The sequence below is a fragment of the Mixophyes fleayi genome, chromosome 3, assembly GCF_038048845.1.
Source record: "Mixophyes fleayi isolate aMixFle1 chromosome 3, aMixFle1.hap1, whole genome shotgun sequence".
Taxonomy (NCBI): Eukaryota; Metazoa; Chordata; class Amphibia; order Anura; family Limnodynastidae; genus Mixophyes; species Mixophyes fleayi.
In genome coordinates this window covers 293,581,113-293,598,903 of record NC_134404.1, presented here as the reverse complement: position 1 = coordinate 293,598,903, position 17,791 = coordinate 293,581,113, and the positions used below count along the sequence as shown (strand labels likewise).

At 39.6% G+C, this 17,791-nt stretch overlaps 1 protein-coding gene across 1 annotated transcript in view; it reads right to left on the bottom strand.

The window, feature by feature from the left end:
* CFAP61 (cilia and flagella associated protein 61) overlaps positions 1–17,791 on the bottom strand; it is a 228,483-nt gene that overhangs the window by 186,755 nt on the left and 23,937 nt on the right. The window contains exons 8-9 of the mRNA XM_075203834.1: positions 16,272–16,425; positions 1,984–2,078 (exon numbers count right to left, since the gene is read on the bottom strand). Coding sequence (XP_075059935.1) covers positions 1,984–2,078; positions 16,272–16,425 — 249 coding nt within the window. The remainder of the gene's footprint in view (positions 1–1,983; positions 2,079–16,271; positions 16,426–17,791) is intronic.

Sequence of the window (17,791 nt, the reverse complement as noted above, 5' to 3'; positions counted from 1 at the left end):
GGTTACTATTGCTGCCTAAATGCTCTGGAGCAATGGGTTGGATTCCAAACAGGGCCCTATCTGTGTTTAGTTTGTATGTTCTTCGCCTGTTTGTGTGAGTTTTTTTTCCACTCTGCAAAACCATACTGGTAGATAATTGGCTTCTGCTAAAAATGGACCCTAGTGTATGTGTGTATAATGTATGTGTGTGTATGTGTGTGTAGACCAGGGGTCGGCAACACCCGGCACGCGCGCCACGTACCACGCTGATGATGGCCAAAAGGGCTGCTTTACTGAAGCAGCTACCGGGTTTCTGGAGAGGAAGATGTGTTCTCCAAAGGTAAGTAAGAGCGGCACTAAAAATTGAGGGGCACATCCATGTCGCATACTATCAATAGGGGGGACAACTGTGGCATACTAGGAATATGGGGGGGACAACTATGTGGCATACAATGACTGGGGGGGACAACTATGTGGCATACAATGACTAGGGGGGACAACTACGTGGCATACAATGACTAGGGGGGACAACTACGTGGCATACTATGACTAGGGGGGGACAACTACGTGGCATACTATGACTAGGGGGGGACAACTACGTGGCATACTATGACTAGGGGGGGACAACTACGTGGCATACTATGACTAGGGGGACAACTGTGGCATACTATGACTAGGAGGACAACTGGGACATATTATGACTAGGGGGGACAACTGTGGCATACTATGACTAGGGGGGACAACTGGGACATATTATGACTAGGGGGGACAACTGTGTGGCATACTATGACTAGGGGGATATATATATATATATATATATATATATATATATATATATATATATATATATATCTCCAACTGGCACACCTGGTCTTGACTAGATTTTAGCCGACACACTGATAGAAAGAGGTTGCCAACCCCTGGTGTAGACTGTAAGCTCCAATGGGACAGGGACTGATGTGAATGAGTATATAGGACTGCAGCTGATCACACCCAAGATGGCTGCCTCACACTCTGCAAAATATGTAAAGTGCTTTGAGTCCTATTGGGAGAAAAACATACAATAATTATTGTATTATTGTTCATTAACTCATCTCAACAACCTTATTTGCTGCCTGACTTATGTAGAGAGAACAGACTGCACTATACGCACATATGTGCAATATAAGGTCACGACAGAACGCATAAAAAAAAATGATATTGTAAAATAAGTTAACAACTCTAAACAGTATAATCATTAATAAACATATGGTTGATTTAAATGAAAAAAATCTATTTTTTTACATTAATTCATAAATCAAGATGTTCTTAATGCATACTGTACATACATGCGTTTTTATGGTCTATCTCACCTGCATACCCATGTTCTGTGCACACATACGTGTACTTTTCCAAATAAAAACTATGCTGTGGCATCATCTCTATCAATCCGCACTTATAGCTGCTGCAAATGATACATTTGAAACCAAGTGTACTGAGAAATCCAGTACCTGAATCGGCCGCAACTACCCTCATCACGCCCTTACTGTACATTGCCTAGGTCTGTCCACCCCTTCTCATCCCCGTTCCGCCCTTCAAGTCATAGGCATAAGTGTCATCTGCATTCAGACATGAATTGTATGCAATTGTGTTCACTGGCGTAGGTCCGTTTCTGAGCACGCACACAGCTATTTCACATATGATACGAAACGCAAACAGACTTGCGTCCAAAGATGAGTCAGGCCCATGATGTCTTTCTATGTATTAAATTGTGCAGTGACAATTACTGAACATAAGTTACTATACATAAAACGGAAATAGAGGGAGATTTAAACTGAGCCACAAAGGAGCTCTGGAAGTTGTGAGTGTGAAAGCAAGAAAGGTAACCACAGCTTAGAAGATTGTGCCGTACAGTAAACAACTAAATAGCTCTTCTGAAATACTAGTATTTTTCCTACTGCACTATGATACAACACAAGCAGATTTCAAAATGAGCCCTATTAATTAAAGTATTGTGTACTGTACCTTCCCATCTGTCTCGGGAACACCGATGACGTCTGACAGCTGCAATAATTTGGATCCCGACCTTTGACTTGCTTGTCTGCTTAACATTACATCTTCTAGAAGAAAGTCATAATGTTTACATCAAACAGTGAGAAGCGACTGGTAATGGCTTAAGACTAATTAAAGTGTTATTAGATGTTTATTTTCAGAAATTAATTAGAGCGAATGTTGTGTTCAAAAAGAGCAGTAGACAAGATCCTGGATTCCATCAACGGCTACAGACTATACTGATTAAGTGCCATCTTCCCACTACAAGCAAGGATAACATTTTCTGCATTTTAGAAATTATCAGGCTAATGTTGAGTTTGATTGCATATGCGTACAAATATTAACCTCTAAACAGCGCACATAAAAATAATGCAATTACACCCATATGCTGAGGCATATGCATTGTAAGATGCACTCAGCTCTGCACCAATAGCATATGCATCAGGTTTACATCAGGCTTACATACATCCACATACATTTACACACCACCAGGTCAGAAGCACAAAAAAAGACCAGGTTGACCAGGTTGGTGTGTTATAGCCTAGTAAGACCAGGTTGGTGTGTTATAGCCTAGTAAGACCAGGTTGGTGTGTTATAGCCTAGTAAGACCAGGTTGGTGTGTTATAGCCTAGTAAGACCAGGTTGGTGTGTTATAGCCTAGTAAGACCAGGTTGGTGTGTTATAGCCTAGTAAGACCAGGTTGGTGTGTTATAGCCTAGTAAGACCAGGTTGGTGTGTTATAGCCTAGTAAGACCAGGTTGGTGTGTTATAGCCTAGTAAGACCAGGTTGGTGTGTTATAGCCTAGTAAGACCAGGTTGGTGTGTTATAGCCTAGTTAGACCAGGTTGGTGTGTTATAGCCTAGTAAGACCAGGATGGTGTGTTATAGCCTAGTAAGACCAGGATGGTGTGTTATAGCCTAGTAAGACCAGGTTGGTGTGTTATAGCCTAGTAAGACCAGGTTGGTGTGTTATAGCCTAGTAAGACCAGGTTGGTGTGTTATAGCCTAGTAAGACCAGGTTGGTGTGTTATAGCCTAGTAAGACCAGGTTGGTGTGTTATAGCCTAGTAAGACCAGGTTGGTGTGTTATAGCCTAGTAAGACCAGGTTGGTGTGTTATAGCCTAGTAAGACCAGGTTGGTGTGTTATAGCCTAGTAAGACCAGGTTGGTGTGTTATAGCCTAGTAAGACCAGGTTGGTGTGTTATAGCCTAGTAAGACCAGGTTGGTGTGTTATAGCCTAGTAAGACCAGGTTGGTGTGTTATAGCCTAGTAAGACCAGGTTGGTGTGTTATAGCCTAGTAAGACCAGGTTGGTGTGTTATAGCCTAGTAAGACCAGGTTGGTGTGTTATAGCCTAGTAAGACCAGGTTGGTGTGTTATAGCCTAGTAAGACCAGGTTGGTGTGTTATAGCCTAGTAAGACCAGGTTGGTGTGTTATAGCCTAGTAAGACCAGGTTGGTGTGTTATAGCCTAGTAAGACCAGGTTGGTGTGTTATAGCCTAGTAAGACCAGGTTGGTGTGTTATAGCCTAGTAAGACCAGGTTGGTGTGTTATAGCCTAGTAAGACCAGGTTGGTGTGTTATAGCCTAGTAAGACCAGGTTGGTGTGTTATAGCCTAGTAAGACCAGGTTGGTGTGTTATTGCCTAGTAAGACCAGGTTGGTGTGTATAGCCTAGTAAGACCAGGTTGGTGTGTATAGCCTAGTAAGACCAGGTTGGTGTGTATAGCCTAGTAAGACCAGGTTGATGTGTATAGAATAGTAAGAACAGGTTGATGTGTATAGCCTAGTAAGACCAGGTTGATGTGTATAGCCTAGTAAGACCAGGTTGGTGTGTTATAGCCTAGTAAGAACAGGTTGATGTGTATAGAATAGTAAGAACAGGTTGATGTGTATAGAATAGTAAGAACAGGTTGATGTGTATAGAATAGTAAGACCAGGTTGATGTGTATAGCCTAGTAAGACCAGGTTGATGTGTATAGCCTAGTAAGACCAGGTTGATGTGTATAGCCTAGTAAGACCAGGTTGATGTGTATAGCCTAGTAAGACCAGGTTGATGTGTATTGCCTAGTAAGACTAAGTTGATGTGTATTGCCTAGTAAGACCAGGTTGGTGTGGATGGCCTAGTAAGACCAGGTTGATGTGTATAGCCTAGTAAGATTAGGTTGGTGTGTATAGCCTAGTAAGATTAGGTTGGTGTGTATAACCTAGTAAGACCAGGTTGGTGTGTATAGCCTAGTAAGACCAGGTTGGTGTGTATAGCCTAGTAAGACCAGGTTGGTGTGTATAGCCTAGTAAGACCAGGTTGGTGTGTATAGCCTAGTAAGACCAGGTTGGTGTGTATAGCCTAGTAAGACCAGGTTGGTGTGTATAGCCTAGTAAGACCAGGTTGGTGTGTATAGCCTATTCAGAAGTGTCACTAGTATTTATTTACTAACATAGCATTTAGGTGCAACTTTTGTACTGAACCACAGCAACCAATCAGCAATTAGCTTGTATTAATTTATTGCAAGATAGACAAGATAAGGTATAATCTAACTGGTTACTATTGTTTAGCGAATTAAGTTTGTAAACTTTGCAGATAAATACAGTGTTAGAAAATGAGCCCTTCTTTGCGGTGTCTAAAGCTCAATACGTCTCTTTCCCCCAGGACTCGGCCATGGTGCATACATTACTAATAATAATTATAAATTTGTAGCGGATATAAGCTGTCCTTGTTATAATTGTGACTTTGGTACAGAGCACCTGCAAGCCCAATGGTGGGAGAAAAGAGCAAGAGAATAAAGGATGGATAAAGAGAATGAGCAACAGCAATACCTTCATTATATGTGACTTTTTAGTAAGTTTTTGTACTGATGCAAAATGTATGAAAGACAAAAGAAAGCATGGGATGCAGAAATGTCAAAGTGACCAAGTCTATTACAGAGATAATTGTGTGATTTGATATTTCCACTTATTTTTGAACTGGATTATCTTGGAGTCAATTAATGAAATGAAATAAAAGGCTTGTTTTCACAGTACTTGACCAGACAAGTATTCTCTTCACAAAATAGGTCATGTTGGCCGGTCTGGGCATGGTCTTGTCACGCTCAGAACTTAGGGCCTGATTCATTAAGGATCTTAACTGAAGAAACTTCTTATTTCAGTCTCCTGGACAAAACCATGTTACAATGCAAGGGGTGCAAATTAGTATTCTGTTTTGCACATAAGTTAAATACTGACTGTTTTTTCATGTAGCACACAAATACTTGATAGCTTATTTGTACACTAAAATTTAAAGTTGATATTTGTGTGCTACATGAAAAAACAGTCAGTATTTAACTTATGTGCAAAACAGAATTATAGTTTGCACCCCTTGCATTGTAACATGGTTTTGTCCAGGAGACTGAAATAAGAAGTTTCTTCAGTTAAGATCCTTAATGAATCAGGCCCCTAGCCTTTACTTTAGCTCAGCAGCAATGAGTACATCCATGAAGCACAAAGAATATCAGTGCAGCAGGAGCTTACAGTGGTGAACTGTTGAGGTGAACAAGAAAACCATCAGATGTTAGCACAGTGGGGACAGACTGCGGTTGCAGCAGGAAAAGAACATTAGAAGTGAGCAACAAAGGAAAAGCAACGCTCTTCAACAGAGGCTAACTAACTCCGTACAAGCAATTGCTCAGGAAAACAACTGTATTTTTCTTAACAGTAAAAATTATCAATTATAATTATCAAAAATTATTATCCACACACCATGCTTCACATATGAAGATTTCAATTTGAGGCTTAGTTGTCTTTTAATAACACATCAAACCCATAAGTAATAAAAATTAGCCTAAGTCAGCAATGTTCATTTATTTGTAAAAAAAAAATAAAAAATTAAATTATTAAAAGATACTTTTATACCGGCATAAAGGCAAATCTATTTAAGTTCCTAATTGAAGAAGCAGTTTCATGTAGCTTGAAGCCTGCAAAAATACAGTCCTTTTGAAAAATTCCCATTAGCGAACAAATGGATTTTCACTTGACACTGCAGTTTCTAGTGGCTGTCTCTTATCTAAAATATTTCCTATAAGAACAGATAGAGGTGGGTGTTTTACAGCTTGTGTAAGACATATTCAGCGTAGGAAGTTTGTAAGAGAAAGCAGCTGCTGTAGATTAGGGTGTAGACACCAAAGGATCGCGTGGCACAGTGGTTAGCATTGCTGTCCCTCAGCACTGTATTCCTAGATTTGAATCCAAACAGGGCCCTATCTGTGTGGAGTCGGTGTGTGCTCCCATGGGTTTCCTCCAGCTGCTTTAGATTCCTTCCACAATGCAAAATTTTAGATTGCTGGTAGGTTCATGTGAAACTAACCCTAGTGTACGTTTGCGTGGCAGAACATTTAGACCGTAGGCTTCAATAGTGCAGAGTCTGTTTAAATATGTTTAAATATTCTCTGTAATGTGATGTGTAATAGCTAAGCGCTATATAAAGGTTAATAAATAAATAACAATCTGTCTGAGCTTATCAGTCCTCATGCACTTTCCAGGCAGCAATAAAAAGGACTGAGTGATATGCAAGCTGTGCTATTGTTCCTATTCAGCGAGGCTAAGACACACATATCATGAACATGTCACCCGTGTCCTTTATCGTTCCAACCTGCCACGTACACAATGCTATCAATTGTTTAGGGTTCTTCCAATCTGTGTACAGAATTTTAAAGGGAAACAGGATATCACAGCAGAATCCTTTAGGTTGTGTTGCTGGTTTGTGAGCAGTGTAATGCACAGCAGACCAACATGGCATGATGTCACAAGTACAGTCAAGCGAAGGACCTCCGTTCAGGCGTGGCTCTCATACTGAAGGACTTTTGGCCCTCCTGCCCAAAGGGATGCATGCACACAGGTGCTCGGTAACTCCTTTTTCACTGACCATTGAACGGAAGAAAGGGAAGTTTAAAAAGGGAACATTGATCCCTTTCAGGATTATAAGGATCACCCAGAGTGAAAGGGAACAGACCCAGTCTGCAGTGATTTTATTCTGTATATAATCTGTCGGGCATTCACCCTGTTTTGCCCTGAGTAGCTGATAACCGTCCTTGTCATCCTCCTAGGCATTAGGATTCCATCAGAGCAGAGGAGCAATGCGGACTGAATGACTGTGTGTATGCATCTTAAGTCACATTTTTGCTCTGATTCAGCATCACTGCAACTTGCATTACCTAATAAACTACCAAATGTTTTATTTTCACACAAGTAGTTTAACCCACAAAATACCCTTTGATATACTTTGTGTCTTTCTGATATTTAAAGATACCATAACAGTATTTTGTTAAACATTGGTGGGTCAAAATAAAGTGTAGGTTGAAGGTGTTTTTATCTTTCAATTACTGCAATATGTGATAACACAAAACTTGGATGTCAGTAACAGCCAGTTCCAGTTTAGGCTTTCAGAACGATGCACAGGTTTTAGACCTACGTCCGGAGGTTGGAAAGAACCCACCAATAAGGATATAAAACCAAGAATGGCGATCTTCAAATTGTTTCAGCTTCCGTTGAGTATATTGCAACCTATTGGAAATAGTTCACCATCATCATCAAATTTATCTACATGGCGCCATAGAATCTCCAGCGGCGCACAATCAACAAAAAATTACAGATAAGTAAAGGACAATAGAAACAACAGAATAAGTATAAATCAATATAAGAGATTATAGAGAAAGCAACTACATAAGGAGACATGAAGAACATACTAGAACAAAGGAAATATCACAAAGATGATGAGGAGATAGGAAATAGAGAGAGACAAACGTGTGAGAGTTAACATTAAGAGAATTAGGGTAATAAATGATAGAGGTGGAGTGAAAGAGGCAGGTGAAGGGTGAGGAGGGAATTGTCTTAGGATGGGGTCGGGTAGGCTGGTGTGAAAAGGTGAGGGGTCGGGGGCGAGTCTGACTGAGCAGGGCAGGGAGTTCCAATTGTGGGGCAGGTAAAGTCCTGAAGGCGGGTGTGTGAGGTGGTGAGAAATGATGAGGAGAGGTAAAGTTCATTAGCGGAAGAGGAAAGTCAGCAGAGGAAGATTAGTTGCAACACCGCATTCAGCACAGATTGCAAAGGGGGCTGACATTTGTCAGGCAAGCGATAGAGGAGAAGATTGCAATAATCAAGGAGAGAGTTGACAAAAGTATGGATGATGGTCTTGGTGGCGTTTAGGGAGAGGAAAGGGTAAATCTTGGCAATGTTAAGAAAATGGAGGTAACAGGAATGGGCAAGGGACTGGATGTGGGGAGTGAAATTGAGTGCAGAATCAATAATGACCTCAGGCAGAGTGCATAGAGAACAGGGCGACACCATCAACCTTAACGGAGATCAGAGGAGGAGACCTGACACTAGGAGGTGAAAAGATGATGAGCTCGGCTTTGGATATGTTGAGCTTGAGGTAGCGTCCTGCCATCCAAGTGGACACACGGGAGAGGAAGGAGGGAGAGAGGTTAGGGGAGGAAAGGTAGATTATTGTGTCGATATAAAGGTGATATTGGAGGACAAAGGAGTATATGAACTGCCCAAGTTAGGCGCAGTAAAGAATTTTGAATAGTTGAAAGAATAAGGTGTCTATTTATTATTAGGTTTCGATATGGAAGATTTACTATTGCCACAGAAAATCTTTCACTATTTTCCAATACATTTTCCCAGGGCAGCCAAGTGATCTCAGCTTCCTGGTAAAATTGCCTGGCAGCGGTAAGGCCGAACTTACCACTTGTGTGGGGGCCTATGAGCATGTGTGAACCGGACTCGCACAATGCGTCTCCTCTGGGTGTTCAGCCAGTAAAACAAAACGATTATAACTATGAGGTGCGAACAAACATTAATGATGTTTTACTTACTTTAATACCTTGTGCCAAGCTTCTATGGCACTTCGTGCTGAATTGAATTTCCCCCATAAAAGTTAAATTAAGAAAAAAAGCTTTATTTACATAATAAAGCATTTTTGTACTGACTCCTGTTATCGCCAGATCTAAATAATAATAACAACAAGAACAATAAAAAAATAAACCTTAATTCTTTCGTTGAGGGGAAAAGGGGCCTACTGGATTGGTTGTAACTGTGCTTTATTGCACTGGAAGGTGTGCCTGCAAGACTCAAATAAGTGTTGCTATTGCTATCTATAGACAATCTCACCCCCTTAAGAATTAAATATATCCTGGATACAACAATAGCTTTATAAACACATAAAAGAAAAAACAGATGAGAATATTAATTATCGTAATAATATTTTAAAACAGAATATCCCTTCATTACTGTGAGGTTTTCATCAATTGCCATTACCGTAGAACACATCAACAGTGTTTGATTAAGAAGAGATCACTTCTAAATTCAATAAGGAGAAAAGACATTAGATTTTTAGTGGGAAAAATAGCAGCAGGGTCCGCAAGACCCAGTGTGTTACCTAGAGGAAGAAATCTTTTCAATACTTTGAAATCAGTGTTTCAGGCGACTAATTCCTGACCTCACATAGAGTAGCATCTAAATTACTGTAATTATCTCCTGACATAAATGGCATATCGACAGTAGAGTTAAAATTGATTTTTGCCTAATTATTCCTTGTTGTTGTTCAACATGGATTTCTAAGAGGAAAACAATAACTACCTGTGGACAGTGCAAAGCTTAAGGAAATGAAGCCCCTGGGTGGGAGAAATACACGTGGTGATTATTAGAGGTCTGAACTTTCAAATGAGTGTTTTCTTTTCTATTAGCATAAAACATCCCGCAGAAGGGAAAAGTACTGGAATTATATGGCATTGTGGCAGTTCCACTGGAGCCTTGCTGGTCAGATTTCACTACTTTTTCATTTGGATTGAAAGTTCTAGCGAGCAAAGTATATTTCTGTATTGTAACCAATGTATATACAGAACTGTGGAACAAGATGACACTTTATAAAAAAAACAAAACAATGCATTTGGGGTTAATATAAAATAATCTATGCTAGACTCTAAAGGATCTAGGAGTTCTCTTAACACATATGCTTCTATAAAGGTAGCAGGATTCGGAGATGATTTCTACTATCTGTAATAATTTACAGTAGGGTGTGTTACTCCTTATAGTACAAACACTGTCCTAACAAACACTGAAGCAATGACATTAGCACCCATGTGTGTATTATATAGGTATTTCTTATCATAATGGTTATATGTTATATGTCGGAAGCACGGTGGCTTAGTAGTTAGCAATTCTCAATCGCAGCACTGGGGTCAGAAGTTCGATCCCCGACAATGACCTTATCTGTGTGGAGTTTTATGTTCTCCCCGTGTTTGTGTGGGTTTCCTCTGGGTGCTCCAGTTTCTTCCCACATTCCAAAAACATATTAGTGGGTTAATTGGCTGCTATCAAACTGATCAGGGCCATCTTTTCCATTGGGCACGTGCCCGGGGACGCAACGGGCAAGGGGGCCCCATAGGCAGGGCTCTTAATTAGAATAAATAATCCTGCAAAAAAAAAACCTGCATAAAAAACCTTCAATGGTCACTGAGCAAGTACATCTATCTATCTCTATATATCTATATCTGTATCTCTATGTATAGATATATATGTAGGGGCCCCGGTGCACTGCTTTGCCCAGGGGCCCATAATGTTGTTAAGATGGCCCGGAAACTGATCCTAGTCTCTAGGCCAGGGGTGGGCAAACCAGTCCTCAAGGGCCATATAACAGTTCATGTTTTTAGGATTTCTTTAATCATGCACAGCTGAGTTAATCTATTTGGCTGGGTCAGTAATTATCCCAGCTGTTTCTACAGACAGAAATCCTAAAAACATGAACTGTTATATGGCCCTTGAGGACTGGTTTGCCCACCCCTGCTCTAGGCTGTAAACTCCAATGGGGCAGAGACTGATGTGAGTCAGTTTTCGGTACAGCGCTGCGGAATTAGTGGCGTTATATAAATAGCTGATGATGATGATGATGATGATGATATGTTATATAGGTATTTCAAATCATAATATTAATTTATTTTTGTTCATTAAGAAATTAAAGGTTTAATGTAGTCTGCAAGGACTGAGGTTTCAATTCTACAGCATAAGAAGCAGAAGGCTGTCTATTACTTATTCTCCTGAAGCTACATATGTCTTCAAAATGCAGGACTTGCTCACTTGTGCTAGGATACATGCTTTAAAAATCCTCTTTTGAACACCATTTGACAGTGGCCAGTAAGGCATGGCAACTACCAGGAACTTAACAGGTAAGCTTTATGGACTCTGCACTATAGACTATGTACAGGTAAGATATAGACAAATATTGTACACACAAATAAGTATACAGAGTGCTCCTATTAGTCTGGCATCAAAATCACCGCTTAGGGGTTCCACAAGCAAACCCAGAAACACTGCAAACTATATTTAAGTAGGAGTACATGTACTGACTTGCATACATTATAAGCAAGTAAAATATCCCCAGAAACACAAGATCATATACATTAAAAAAGTCTCAATGTCTTCCAAAACTCTTCTGTCCTCATTTTGATCCTCTTTGTCAACAATCTCCACACACAAAATAACAGAACTAACTGCTAATAAATTGCAATGTCTCTCTACAGCGGTGTTTCTCAAATCCAGTGCTCAGCCACCCCCTAGCAGTACATGTTTTCCATATCTCCTTGCTGGAGCACAGGTGTATTCATTACTGACTGACACAGTGTAGCAGGTGGTATAATTATTTCACTGGTCACCTGGCAATCCTGCACTGTTAGTGGGTCCTGAGGACTGGATTTGAGAAACACTGCTCTACAGCAGGGGTGGGCAAACCAGTCCTCAAGGGCCATATAACAGTTAATGTTTTTAGGATTTCTTTAATCATGCACAGCTGAGTTAATCTATTTGGTCGGGTCAGTAATTATCCCAGCTGTTTCTACAGACAGAAATCCTAAAAACATGAACTGTTATATGGCCCTTGAGGACTGGTTTGCCCACCCCTGCTCTACAGGTATCTGACCTGTACCCCAGCTAGTGAGAGACTGAGGGAAATACATAGCAACTTTTTACCAGAATCACACAGGTGCAAATCCTGATTACCAGCAGAGTGTCTGGTAGACTGGAAGCCCTGGAATTGACCTGATGAATGGAGCCCGCCCTTCTGCCAACTGCTATGACACAGTGTAGTTATACTCAGCAGACTTCTTGAGGGATAAAGGTGAAACAAGAGCCTAAGGTGCCGCTGAAGCCCTAGGAGGTGACCAGGACATAAGAGGGTGCCCTTATAGCAACCAATCAGATTATTGTTATCATATAAATAATACAAAATAATAGCTAGAATCTGATTGGTTGCTATAGACAACATCTCCACTTTTTCAAACCCACAGTTTAGCAAATATACCCCCTGGAGAGTTAGTGGGGGCTTCTAGATTGGACTTAAGAACCAGTGCTCTAAGCTGACCTTTAGCAGCAGAGGATTTAAACAAACATTGGACTGAAATACCCTTTTTATAAAAGAGTAAACATTTAGTACATCTCAAGTAAAACAGGGATACTGAGAAAATATAACATTAACATATTTTTTCCATTATGTTTTCATGTCTGTGTTTAATTTAATTAAAGAATTTGATTGTAAACCTGGACACTTTACACAAAACGAGATAAAACTGTGAGTACACTAAAGTAGGTGGAAATTCCATCAATTTCTCTGGCAGATTATCTGTTATACTAGGTCATGCCGGTTTTGTCTCCTTTTAGATGTAATGTGCAACAAAGGAAACCAAATGTGCTTTATCACAGGAGGTTGTCTGCGGCTAGTTTGCAGCTGTTGGCCTATTGTGCTTGGTGGGTAAATGGCTGAGGAACAAGTGATTGAGACAGGGCTGTGTTCAATAGTTTCCATAATTGGCATCCTACATTGTAAATACAAATTATGCACCAAACCCATTGCTTGCTGAATGTCACATTTCTTATGTGATTTCTTACTGTCCAGTAATGATAACAGTATATCATGCTCTGCATGCCTGTAGATTGCAATCATGTAATAAAGTCACACAAATATATTGGTTTATTGTCAGAGCACTCTATGGCAGATAACAACAAAGCTTTCAGAGCTATAGTGATTTAGCACTAGAAGAGAATGGCTGAGGTTTTCTTATGCTAAAAAATGTCATATATTATAGAAACAAATGCTGGCACCATACCATATCTAAGACAGTTGTACAACAAATCTCAACCACAATATGAACAGTGGTTGGAATTATGTTATTTGTAAAGCTTTGAAAAGAAGAGCATTGTCATAAAATAATGGGCACGGTCCAAAAAATGTGGCTATAGATGTTTGATGTTGGATTTAATTCAGCCCCACACCGAAACATTACCTCCAAGTTGTTAGTTGAAAGAGCTGTAATTCAAACAGAATGCAGCCCAAGGTGTTCAACACAGAGCAATATACAAGAGAGAGAGCATTCTAGTCACTGATACATGTTAGAGAGAGCATTCTGGTGATTAGTGTATAATGCAACACAAGGAGCATTCTGGTGACTGATATACAATACAGAGTGATACAATGTAGATACAGGTGGTTACCACAGTTCTGACTGGTTCTGACTTAGATCTCTTAATGCTGCCACAATGTAGGGGGCTGGAAGTGTCCCAGTGCTTTGGACCTGCTGGTACCACCTGTGACTGTGGCACACCTCTACATGACGTGGTGCCTCATCTGTGACCATGTCCCCTTCTCATGTGCACTCCCTGTCCAAAATCCTAAACTTTAGGACACCATTGCTTTTGATCCCCCCTGCCCTTTTTTAGCATATTTTTAACCAGGGAGAAACACTGATGAGCCACAAAAAACGAATACATTCAGTGTAAACTGGATCTAAGAGTCCCTATTAAACATGCAAGATTCTAGCAGATACATTTTATAGCAAATTCTGCATATTTCAGTTATTTCATGCATATAATTTTGCTCAGAGATTATGGGGGTCTCTCTAGCCATAGTGTGAACTAGGAGGGAGCAGCACAACACATAAGCCTACAGCTTCATGGAGCAGATCTGTGTGAATTTGAGCTTTTGAATAGTCTCAAGTGCTGTCAACATTCTAGATTCTGTTGTCTTTTAATTGTAGATTACATTTTCCCTTGAATTTTCTCATTTTTGTATCAAACCTATCCAATCTCTCCTTACATTAAATAGTGACTACACCCAGGCCCAGCTGCACAACACTAGTGCTGGAGGATCTCTGCCAGGTCTAATCACCCATTTGTACCAGGCACCAGCTGCACAACAACAGTGCTAGTCAAACTCTGCCAACCGAGTCTTCCAGCTTTCTTCTCTTCCTATAGCCAGCAACCTTCCAAAACATCACCCAGAAATTAGGGCCAAAACGAGAGGTCCCCATATGGGACACCTCAACTCATTTATTGCTTTTTACTTTCAACTTTATCATTGAGATTGCTGCCACCTTACTATGGAATACCAGTACAGACAGACTCACTGGGAGTCAGCATACTTGTATTACCTCTATCCACACATACAGATGCTATAGCCTTATATACAAAATAAAGAGGATATCTGATGCCAGGAAGGTTTAGGCCCTCTAGCCTTGTACCATTGTTGAAATATCTCCTCGCTTAATGATAAACATGGAAAAATATTAAAGACTGTACCAAACCTGCAAATAAATGTAATGTTTACAGGGAAAATATCAGTTCTGAATGAGGGCTATAGCGATACACTTACTATACAAGAGATTTTATAGCATTCATAGACATGTGTACACAACGGACAGGATAGATATTTTAAAAGAGAGCTTACGAGACAAATATAAGCAGCAAAGAGAAGTAAAAGAGGGTAAATTAGTAAATGTTATGTTCACTGTAGATACTGTTATCAATCTCGGAGCCAATCACACTCAGTAAAGAGCCAATGGAAGTAGGCATTCCCACTGATCTGCACATGAAACGCCAAAGTGGATTGGAGGCCCAGTGTTAAGAACAGTTTTATGGAGTTTTTTCAATTTGAACTGTAACTAAAAGTAAATACTGTACATGGAGATTCAGTTTTGCTCTTTAATGTAAATATATATATACATATAACTGCATTTTGGTGTTTAAAGCATATAGGTCAGTGTAGGACCTGCATATAATGAGGTGCACTTGACGCTGGGATGCAGGCTTAAATGTTTTGATAAAAATATGAACTAATACCTCATGTTTTCATTTTGCTAGACACACACAGATCTGCAGCGTAAAGGATAAGCGCTGACAACTGTCTTTTGTTTATATATATATATATATATATATATATATATATATATATTTATATATATTTATATATTTAATATTATCTGGATTAATTCCACAGTACGTAGCACCATGCCCCACACCGAAACATTACCTGCTTGTTAAAAAATATAGCTGCGTTGCTTACAGTAACTGCAAAATGTATGCATTTCTCTATCTGAACCGTAAGGGAAATGGGTTTCTAGATAAAGTATGTGATATCTATACTACAAATTGCACAGTGTTACATCTTCTATGCGGCTATATTTCTGTGAAAGCACATCTAGTTTCTAGGTCACTGACATTTCTCTGTCAGTACACAGATTTACCTGTGTAATCTCACATTCTTACAAGAATAGACAATATGCATGGCAGGATACCTATTCCTTTAACTTCATTTTATAGAAAACAAACCACTTTTTGTTCCTTTGTTGTTCAAACTTTTATACTTGTGATGGATGTTTAGCTTAAGATGATTTTGTACGTGTGACCTGTGTAGGCTGAGAAGGTTTTGGTTGACACACCAAACTATGTTAATAGATGAGATACTAAATTGAGAAGCGTTAGTAGGGCATTAAAAATAAAATTTCCATTAACAAGGACTTTACTATGCTTTCAGTACATACAACATAGTACTGTCCACGTTGATGGAAACAAACACTGCAGCTTCCAGGCAGCACCGGGTGGACTGCAGAACCTAAGCTAGGTAACAATAACCAGTTATTCTTAGCAAAAGTTTAAACAACTAAACTTTACATTGTTTTATAATTAATCTTTATTTAGTTGCGCTAAGTAGATACACAAGGGGGCATATACAATTGTTGGCATTACTGCCTAAAGTAACGCAGCGCATGCACTATTACCGTCATTACGGTTATAGTGCGCAGAAATACCATTATTATGGTACATTTCACGCTGGATTTCAGCTGAGCTGCAATCCGGCTTAGTATTACCGTAATAACGGCAATACTTTTTCCGCGGCGGAAATATCATATGGTAATATTATATCAGAAGCTTGTGTTATGTTTTACAATAATCATTTGTGATCGTACCTTTCTCTGAGGCAGGTTCCTTGTTTGCTTGAAGAACATCTTCAGGATGTTGTTTGCACAGCCCGTGGAAAGGACCCAGGTCAAAGGAATCTTGCAGTAGTTGGACATTGACCTCAGAGCACACACTCATAAAACCCACAGCAGTGCCCTGGTCCTATAGAGAGAGACAGTAATGAAAAGCATCTCCCACACATCTCATTGACATCAGTGGTTGACGTAGGCTAGTATACGGTGGTACACCATACCATACCATACCATACCGCCACTTCTCCTACTGCCTTCATTGTAAAACTATCAATTTCCATTCCCTTGCAATTTCCATACCGTAAATTCTAAATTTCCATACTGCTACTTAGAAGTTCCACTTCGACCGCTGATTGACATATTTTAATTCAGAATACTTGTGGTTAACAGTATGTATTGACACCTTGCAAACAAGCATCTTCATCAGAAGTGACAGCTCTGCTGGTCATGCTAATTTACATATAGTCACTAAAGAGGAACTTAAAAATCTCTGGTTTTTTTCTACTCACTTAGAGAGTTTTATTACACATTACAAAGACATAAGTCTATAATGAATAGAAGAAGGCTGTCGATTTATATTTGGTCTCATTTAGTTAAGCAATTGTGATGATAGTCCGAGACTTTTAGTCTGGGTGGGTGGACTAAATATTTCTTATTTCCCCTTTTAGTATAGTAAGTGAGGTGCTGAGGAACATGAAATTATAGCATAATTGTAAACTGGATCTATTGTCACTCTGCTGATATATAAATTAGATATTCCAAAATGAGACACCTATTTGTATGCATATTTCTATACATTAATATAAATGGATTATATCATGTGTTGTCTGTTCTGTCAGTTTTTACATACTCTTCCATACAGAAAAAAATGGTCCCCAGAGATCTTATTGGTGTTGCCCAAAAAAATTACTTTAACTCCTTAAAGGTGTTTTGCACTTCAGTAACCAGTGCAAACTTTGCATTTTTAGGCTGTCTTCTTTACACAAGGAAAACTGTTTAAGTGCATTTAATGAGGGTCAGAGCACCAATTGCAGTCATTTTTCAAAGCTGGGGGCACACAACGAAGCGGTAATGAACTGGGTGGAGTTAGAACAATTATTAGACTTTTAATAGCATCACCGATTATTTCCTCCTAGGCGAGAGGGGTCATGCCAACATGTAGTCTACATCTAAAGAACATTTCCAGAATCCGCACATATCTCACACAAGACACTGCTAAAACCTTAATTCATGCACTAATCATCTCCCGCATTGACTATTGCAATTCCCTCCTTACTGGTCTTCCCAAAGACAGACTCAAACCCCTAAAATCTATTTTACATGCTTCGGCAAGACTGATTTTCCTTGCAAATAGCTATTCCTCTGTTGAATCACTCTGTATGTCTCTACACTGGCTGCCTGTCTTCTACCGAATCCAATATAAAATACTTTTACTAACCTACAAGGCCATCAACAAAGCTGCACCAACATACATCTCCTCTCTTGTCTCAAAATAT